The sequence below is a fragment of the Cololabis saira genome, chromosome 9 (genome assembly GCF_033807715.1).
Source record: "Cololabis saira isolate AMF1-May2022 chromosome 9, fColSai1.1, whole genome shotgun sequence".
Lineage (NCBI taxonomy): Eukaryota > Metazoa > Chordata > Actinopteri > Beloniformes > Belonidae > Cololabis > Cololabis saira.
Window position 1 is genome coordinate 7182784 of NC_084595.1, and position 9670 is coordinate 7192453.

At 37.2% G+C, this 9670-nt stretch overlaps 1 protein-coding gene across 1 annotated transcript in view; it reads left to right on the top strand.

Annotated features, from left to right (window-relative positions):
- si:dkey-112e17.1 (uncharacterized) overlaps positions 1-8614 on the top strand; it is a 66225-nt gene extending 57611 nt beyond the window's left edge. The window contains exons 6-7 of the mRNA XM_061729754.1: positions 4204-4440; positions 7737-8614. Of these exons, the coding sequence (XP_061585738.1) occupies positions 4204-4440; positions 7737-8459 (960 nt within the window). The 3' untranslated portion in view covers positions 8460-8614. The remainder of the gene's footprint in view (positions 1-4203; positions 4441-7736) is intronic.
- Positions 8615-9670: the final 1056 nt, after the last annotated feature.

The window sequence follows — 9670 nt, forward strand, 5'->3', positions numbered from 1 at the left end:
GTACGTTGTGCGTGGATTTAACACAGAACCATAAATCAGTTTTACACAAAAACGTCATCAACGTGAGTTTATCGTTTTTATCGTGAGATACAAATTCTTACCGTGGGGAATTTTTTTGACGGTTTATCGTGAACGGTAAAATATCACCCATTCCTAGGTGGATTGATGAGATCAAACTGATGTTTTACTTAACTCGCAGTCTGAAAATAACCTCACTTTGTTCAACGGGTTCTGTTTTTGTTTTGTTTTGTCTGGAAAGTAGTGTACAGGACGGTCTCAGAAAATTAGAATATTGTGATAAAGTCCTTTATTTTCTGTAATGCAAAAATGTCATACATTCTGGATTAATTACAAATCAAATTTGTGCTGATTACAAATAATATAATATATTACAAATAATAGCAGTGACCAAAACACCTGCAGAAATACTGCAGGAATGACATAGCAGCAGTTAAATGCAGCCTTCTGTAAGCTTTAAATATCCACTGGGCTTACATCTAATACATCAAAACACAACAATAAAAAACACTTTTCTGAACTTATCAATATGACTCTGTCCTTCACAGGATAAGTAAAATGGATCACTGCAAAAACTCACAATCTTAACAAGAATATTTGTCTTATTTCTAGTTAAAATGACTCATTTTAGTAAAATAAATCTCATTACACTTAAAACAAGACTCATCACTGGAAAAAACAACAATTTTCACCTGTTTCAAGTAGATTTTCACTTGAAATAAGTAGAAAAATCTGCCAGTGGAACAAGATTTTTTTGCTTGTAATGAGAAGATAAATCTTGTCCCACTGGCAGATTTTTCTACTTATTTCAAGTTGTAGGTGGATTGAACTCGCAGTCTGAAAATAAACTCACTTTGTTCAACGGGTTCTGTTTTTGTTTTTTCTGGAAAGTAGTGTACAGAACGGTCTCAGAAAATTAGAATATTGTGATAAAGTCCTTTTATTTTCTGTAATGCAAAAATGTCATACATTCTGGATTCATTACAAATCAACTGAAATATTGCAAGCCTTTTATTATTTTAATATTGCTGATCATGGCTTACAGCTTAAGAAAACTCAAATATCCTATCTCAAAAAATTAGAATATTCTAGGAATCTTAATCTTAAACTGTAAACCATAATCAGCAATATTAAAATAATAAAAAAGGCTTGCAATATTTCCTGCATGTCTAAGATGCTACTTTTTTTACACCCAATCAGGACGCTGACATAAAATTACCTAATTAGTCCAAAATGTATAGGACTGTCTCAGAAAATTAGAATATTGTGATAAAGTTCTTTATTTTCTGTAATGCAATTAAAACAACAAAAATGTCATACATTCTGGATTCATTACAAATCAACTGAAATATTGCAAGCCTTTTATTATTTTAATATTGCTGATTATGGTTTACAGTTTAAGATTAAGATTCCCAGAATATTCAAATTTTTTGAGATAGGATATTTGAGTTTTCTTAAACTGTAAGCCATGATCAGCAATATTAAAATAATAAAAGGCTTGCAATATTTCAGTTGATTTGTAATGAATCCAGAATGTATGACATTTTAGTATTTTTAATTGCATTACAGAAAATAAAGAACTTTATTACAATATTCTAATTTTCTGAGACAGTCCTGAATACCGAAGTTTATTTTTTTTAATCAGCCCTGAAGTTCCCCCTACTTAAGAAACCGGTATTTAAGTCCCGCCGTGGCTGGTTCCTTGGTTTTGTTTTGGTCAAATGTAAAAGTTACCGTTGTTGTTAACAAGGCTTTACTAAGTAAAAGAACTCGTATTAAACCCTTTGCTAATTCGTGTCTAGACGAAGTTAGGATTATCTCTCTCTCTCTTTCTGATGAGTGAAATGCCTGAAACGTTGACCCTACCCTGATCAACAGCGACAATGTTTTGATCAGAAATGATCAAAAAAGTGACCTTTAGACTCCTAATCTGTCGATCACATTAAAACGCTTCTAAACTGAAGCAAAAATAACCCGTAATGTAAGTTTAAGATGGTAACAGAGGTGCAGTACGCGTGCACGCAGCTAGACACCAACGTGACAGGAATGATTACGAAGCCCCTGCTGTTTCTCTCCACACTTTTAATACATTTGATACATAATGATGAGGTTTGAACGAGAGCCACTCATGCTCAGCTGGCTGGCTGTGAGACCCAGTGGCTTAAGCTAATCAGCACACTTCCGTCTTGTTAATCCATTAATTTTGTACACAACAAAATCTGTAGGGAGGCATTGAGAGGTGAAGTTAAAGTGTAGCAGGTGCAGCGACGCTGCAACGCTGCCAGCGTGATCTCCTGCACCGGGGACGGAGCTGGAACTGGTTTAAGTGGGAGATGAATTAAAAAAAGACCTCACCATCATTGCAATATATAAATTACCGATTCTAACTCTGATCATTTTTCCTGGCATTATCATGATATATTGTTTTATAGTGTATTATTATATTAAGTTATGAAATCTCATGGGATGTTAAACTATAGTATTATTATATTGTTATATATTATAGTATGGTGATATAATTTTGTTATATGTTATAATATTATAAAAATTATTATGTTATATTAGGATATTACTATATTATTACACTATATTTATATTATATCGTGTTACACCACTCTATATGATAATTATTTGTTTACTTATTTATTCTCAAATTAATATTCTTAATTTAAGTATCTACTTTCGTCTTATTTACACGCACACACACACACACACACACATAGATACATATCATTGTAACTGATGTCGTCTTTTGTCTCAGAAAATTAGAATATTGTGATAAAGTTCTTTTATTTTCTGTAATGCAATTTAAAAAAAAACTAAAATGTCATACATTATGGATTCATTACAAATCAACTGAAATGTTGCAAGTCTTTTATTATTTTAATATAGCTGATTATGGCTTACAGTCTAAGATTAAGATTCCCAGAATATTCTAATTTTTTGAGATAGGATATTTGAGTTTTCTTAAGCTGTAAGCCATAATCAGCAATATTAAAATAATAAAAGGCTTGCAATATTTCAGTTGATTTTTAATGAATCCAGAATGTATGACATTTTTGAATTACAGAAAATAAAAGACTTTTTCACAATATTATAATTTTCTGACACAGTCCTGTATGTTTATATGTTTAATTTTTGTAATACTTTGCTCTTCCGGCCTTTCTTTTTTGACACGTGTTGCTGCCAACAAATTCAAAGTGTACTAATATTTTTGGTTAAAATGTTTCATTTTTTATCTACAGTATTTCCTAAGTTCTGTTGTGACAGGGTTGATGAGATTTCCAAATCATGTTTGGTTTGGTTAATAATGTCAAGACTGTTTTGTTATTCCAGAAAAATGTGTTTGCTAGGCATCTTTATCAGCTTAGTTTCATAATGTCGGTAATATATTGACATCGCCAGAGGTGGGTAGTAACGAGTTACATTTACTCCGTTACATTTACTTGAGTAAGTTTTTGGAAATGTTGTACTTTTAGGAGTAGTTTTGAATCACTATACTTTACTTTTACTTGAGTAGATTTGTGAAGAAGAAACTGTTCCTCTTACTCCGCTACATTAGGCTACGTTGAGCTGTTACTTTTCTTTTATCCCTTTTATCCGCGTACGCATCAATCTCATGACATCACTGGGTGATTCTTTGGGAAAAATGTTTGTTTTTGCATGTTTAGTCACATTTACACAGACTCAAACACACACAGAGTTTCTATGAGTTCATGTTTGTTCTAGTTCTGCCTGGTTAAAAAAGAAAAGTACAAAGGCTGGAAATTTTGTGCTACTTGTGCTTAATTTATTTTTTTATTCTGTTATTTTATTTATTAAAGTACTTGAATTTACTCTAAGATTATTTAAATTTAAGACATTTTTTATTTTTTATTAATTTTAATTAATTTTATTGATTTAATTTGCCTGAACATGATTATTTTGTACTTTTGTCTGTTTGAATGGTTGTGTTAAAAAATAAATCAGACGTTACTCAACAGTTACTCAGTACTTGAGTAGTTTTTTCACCAAGTACTTTTTTACTTTTACTCAAGTAATTATTTGGATGACTACTTTTTACTTCTACTTGAGTCATATTATTCTGAAGTAACAGTACTTTTACTTGAGTACAATTTTTGGCTCCTCTACCAGCTCTGGACATCGCTGACCTGAAAGTGTTGCTCTTTTTTTGTTCTTTTTCAGCAGCGGGAGCGGTTCCTGCGTCACAGCGACACGGGTCCTGGTCCAGCGTGTGAATGGTCGTCCTCGGACCCCGACACGTCGCCGGCCGGAGCCAGATCTTTCAGGGACGCCGGCTGTTCCCGGCCGAGGGCGTGGAGCGTCCGCACCTTCCAGGACTTCCTGCCTCCGCTGCCGCAGCTGCACAAGAAGTGGTGCAGCTGGAACTCAACCAGCCCCTTCACCAAGCTGGTGGACAGCGTCAGTAGATTCAGATTTTACATTTATTTATTTGCACAGTTAAAAATGACATGAATAAAAGTAACAACTTTACAAATTAAAGTGCAGGAAGAGGCTAAAAACTCAAAGAGCTTATCAGGTGACTCCACCTATAGTTAACATAAAATTTTATATCATACTTATAAGAACAAAATATACAAATGAGCAATTAGAAATCTATAGATGATAGAAATAAATTAAAATTACAAAGAATTTACACAAAAGAAAAATGATCAGATATATGAATAACGATAAAGAGTACAATTTAATAATTAAGGCAAGGCAAGGCAAATTTATTTATATAGCACAATTCAAGGTAATTCAAAGTGCTTTACATTGACATTAAAAGCGGCAAGACATAATAACAAATAGGTAAGAATAAGAAAAGAAGTAAAATAATAAAAAGCACAAGCTGTTAAAAAAAAAAAAAAGAAAGAAAAAAAAAATAAGGGCAGTAGAGTACAGCAGGTTTAATTTAAGAGTACACTTCAGTAAACAGTAATGTTTTTAACCCTGATTTAAAGGAGCTGACAGTTGGAGCAGACCTCAGGTCTACAGGAAGTTTGTTCCACCGGTGAGGAGCAGAATAACTGAACTGCCTCACCTTGCTTGGTTCTGGTTCTGGAACCACAACAAACCAGATCCAGATGAACCTCAGGGGTCTGGGAGCTTCATAGGAACTAACAGATCAACCATGTATTTTGTATTTTGGTACAAGACCATTCAGTGCTTTGTAGACCAGCAGTAAGATTTTAAACTCTATCCTTTGACTCACTGGAAGCCAGTGTAGTGATTTCATGAGCGGTGTAATATGGTCCAGTTTCCTGGTGTTTGTAAGGACTCTGCAGCGTTCTGGATCAGCTGCAGCTGCCTGATAGATTTCTTGTTAAGGCCTGTAAAGATGCCATTGCAATAATCCAACCTACTGAAAACGAATGCATGAATAAGTTTTTCCATGTCTTGTTTAGACAGAATCCCCTTAATTCTAGCAATGTTTTTTAGGTGGTAATAGGCAGATTTAGTGATAAACTTTAGATGGCTGTTGAAGTTCAGGTCTGAGTCAATAATTACACCAAGATTTCTGGCTTGATTTGTAGCTGTCAATGACATGGAGCCAAGGTGAGCGCTGATCTTTTCCCTTTCATTTTTAGGGCCAAAAATTATCACCTCTGTCTTTTCTGCATTTAGCTGGAGAAAATTCTGGCACATCCACTCATTGATTTGGTGAATACAGTTACTCAATGAGATCAGGGGGCTGTAGTCATGTGGTGACACTGAAATATAGAGTTGTGTGTCATCCGCATAAGTATGGTAGGAAATGTTGTGATGTTCCATAATCTGAGCTAGCGGTAGCATATAGATGTTGAATAGAAGCGGTCCAAGAATAGACCCTTGAGGAACCCCACATGTGATCTTAGTTCTCTCAGACTCATGGTTTCCTATTGACACAAAAAAGGCCCTATCTTGTAAGTAAGATTTAAACCATTGAAGCACAGTGCTGGTAAGTCCCACCCACTTTTCCAGTCTGCTGAGAAGAATGTTATGATCAACTGTGTCGAATGCAGCACTGAGATCCAGTAATACCAGAACAGAGGATTTGCCTGCATCATTATTCAGATGAATATCTGTAGGAGCTATTTGCAAATAGCCACTACAATATCATTTAAGACTTTGATGAGTACAGTTTCAGTGCTGTGGTGTGGCCGAAATCCAGACTGAAATACATTAAAGAGGTTGTTTTGCATCATAAAAGCATGAATTTGCTGGAAGACCACCTTTTCAATGATTTTCCCTAAAAATGGCAGATTTGATATTGGCCTATAGTTACTAAGTGTTGTAGCATCCAGATTTGATTTTTTTAGAAGAGGTTTTATTACTGCAGTTTTCAAGGCCTGGGGAAACTGGCCTGTTTGAAGAGAAGTATTTATTATCTGCAATACATCCGGAGCTATGCAGTTAAAAACTGTTTTAAATAAGTTTGAAGGCAGAATATCAAGACAGCATGTTGTGGGCTTTAATTTTGAAACTGTTTCCGTTAGGGTTGTATTATCTAATATGCTGAACTGTCCAAGCTTTACTACAAGATAGGAAGGCCAGAGTGTTATCATTCCTGAGGTGGAGCACATTGTTTGTCTTATCTGTAATATTTTGTTTGTGAAAAAGTCAGCGAAGTCGTTACAGGTCTTTTTTGATATCAGTTCAAGTGGGATTGAGGCTGCGGGGTTTGTCAGTCTTTCTACCACAGAAAACAATGCGCGAGTATTATTACTGTTTCTATTGATAATCTCTGAAAAATACGATTGCCTTGCATTCTTCAGTTTCTGGTTATAGTTGCGAAGACTCTCTTTATAAATGTTGTAATATACCTGAAGTTTGTTTTTGCGCCACTTGAGTTCTGCTTGTCTACATATCCTTCTCTGTTCTTTAACCAGTGTGGCGTTTCTCCAGGGTGACTTTTTCCTCCCGGACAGAACTTTGGTCTTAATTGGGGCGATAGAATCAATAACAGCCATAACATTGGAGCTGAAACTGTTAACAAGGTCATCAACTAGAACTGAGGACAGGGTTGTTGATGGTGTAAAACCCTGGGTGAATAATGCACAGGTGTTATCATTTATATAACGCTTTCTGATTACCTCTGCTTCACCTTTCATAGGATTGGCAACAGTGGTTATTTTAAACAAAACACAGTAGTGATCAGAGAGAGCAACATCGTTCACCACAACCTCTGAGATAGAAACAAACAAAAAATAAACGACTAAATAACAAACCAAATAAACACAAACGAAAAATAATTTCAAGGAGATTACACAAGACGATAAAATGTGTCAGTACTAGGGATGGGCGGTATGGACTAAAAAATGTATCACGATAATTTCTGGCATTTATCCCGATAACGATAAAAATGACGATAAAAAAATACTGATTCAACTCCATCTTTTTAACTATAAATCTATCTCTCTCTCAGATCCGCCATGTTTGTTACACAAAAACATTTCAACGGGAATTTATTCTTTCCTTCCTTCCTTCCTAATAGGGGGTGTATTGGGATTGGCCCTTTATATTCTTTGCTGATTTTCATGTTGTGCACGCTGGCTCACGATCGTCTCGGCTCACTAAAATGGCACAGAGCCATAACTAGTTAGTTAAACCTGTGATATCTTTACCTGGGAAACTGTTGTTGAGAGGTTTATTCAGAGGTCTGTGTCACGTGTCTCCCTCTAGACTCTGATTTAGAGACACTGATTTAGAGGTCTGTGTCCTGTGTTTCCCTCTAGACTCCATCCAGTTTGATTGCCGGCAGCAGAGGCGGCGACGGCAGGAAGGGTTTTTCCGACGTTCACCTGGAGGCCAAGGCCGACGCCGGCGCCACCTCCGACTCGTCCTCCATCAGCAACGCGTCGTTCCCGCTCACGCAGCCGGCGCAGCGGCAGCGCCGCCTCAACTCCACCAGCAACCTGCTGCGCTCGCGCTTCACAGGCCCGTGTTTCGGCCTGCTCTCAGAGACGAAAGACCCTCCGGAGGGATCCGGGGCCCAGCCGGGCTCCCCGTCGCCGGAGCCGAGCTCCATCTCCGTCTCCAGCTCCGTCTCCATCCCCTCCCCGTCCTCCTCCGGCCAGGGTAAGGTGGAGACCGCCCCGGCCGGGAAGAGAAGAGAGTTCCCCAGCGAGGGCGATCACGTCAGCGTGCCGGTGTTCGTCATCTCGGAGGAGGAGGACCGGCAGCCTCTGGTCTCGGCCGAGCACCTGGATCACACATCCGTCTCCGTGACGCAGAACGGACTGGTCCGGAGCTCGTACGAGTACGAGGTGAAGAGGATTTCTGTGGGCAGCGCCGGCCTGAGCCCCACCAGGGCCCGGCCCGAGTGGAGGCCGTGGGGGAGCCAGGCATCGGGCGGGGCCGCTCCACATCACGCCTTCTCCCAGAACAACGGCGTCGGCGACAGCAAACCCTTCGTCAGTTTGTCCACGGGGCTGCTCGCCGTCACCAACCAGATGTGATGCCACATCTGTATTTCTGAACTCTTAATAGTGTGACTGTGAAAAATATACCCACTTTTTTTTTATCTCCAAAATCAACTTTTATAAAAATTACCTATTTGGCTCCGTGGACTTCGCGGCCATCCGTTTTTTGTTTTGAAATGAGAAAATAAAAATAGAGAAATAATCCAAAATAATCCGTTTCCCATCTTTTGTTTTGATAATAAAAAACGGAAAACTGATCGTCATCCATTATCTGTTATCCGATTTCATTGATGTGTTTGAAAATCGCAATTGGGAATTAAAATAAGTGAGTGGAAAACTCTTTTCTCTATTTCCTATTCGTTTCCAAGGATACTGAAAACAAGGATTGCACAAATGGGGGGATTGCACATGCGCAGTAATAAATGAAGAAAGTTGTTTCTGGTTCTTTTGTTGATCAGATTGAAAATTAACAGTTTTAGATTTTTTTAATGTTGAAACAGAAAATAAATCAAATGTGAAACCTGGGAGTGAAACATGAGTTTAATCTGTAATCTCTGTCTTCACTCCGTCATGAAACTGCAGTGATGTTGTGACAGTCCAGATTACAGATTAAACTCATGTTTCACTCCCAGGTTTCATATTTGATTTATTTTCTGTTTCAACATTAAAAAAAATCAAAAACTGTTAATTTTCAATCTGATCAACAAAAGAACCAGAAACAACTTTCTTCATTTATTACTGCACATGTGCAATCCCCCTCATTTGTCCAATCCTTGTTTTCAGTATCCTTGGAAACGAATAGGAAATAGAAAAAAGAGTTTTCCACTCGGGTCCGTGTATCTTTTGGTCATTGGATTTTTCCGTCATGAGTGGGAATCAAAAAACAAAAAACGATTGGTTTATTTGATTTTCCTTTTAAAACAAAAAACAAATATTGAATTACACTGCATTTTTCTTTTTCTGTGTTAATATGACTTAACAAAGATTCAAAATACGCTTCTATTTTCGTTTTCTATTTCATATAAGAAAAATGAAATTAATAGTCAACAGGAACGAAAAAACGAACCAAAAACAACCGTTTATTCATATTCGTGCACCGGAAGCTGGCATTTACAACCGAGTGAACGTTCTGGATATTTGACAGGCATTCCTGTGACAATTCTCTCCAGGGGAAGTTTGATTTTAATATTTTATTGGTCGGGTTTACGTGACTCGGAAATGGCTCTGTACGCGGCAGTTCGGGTAAC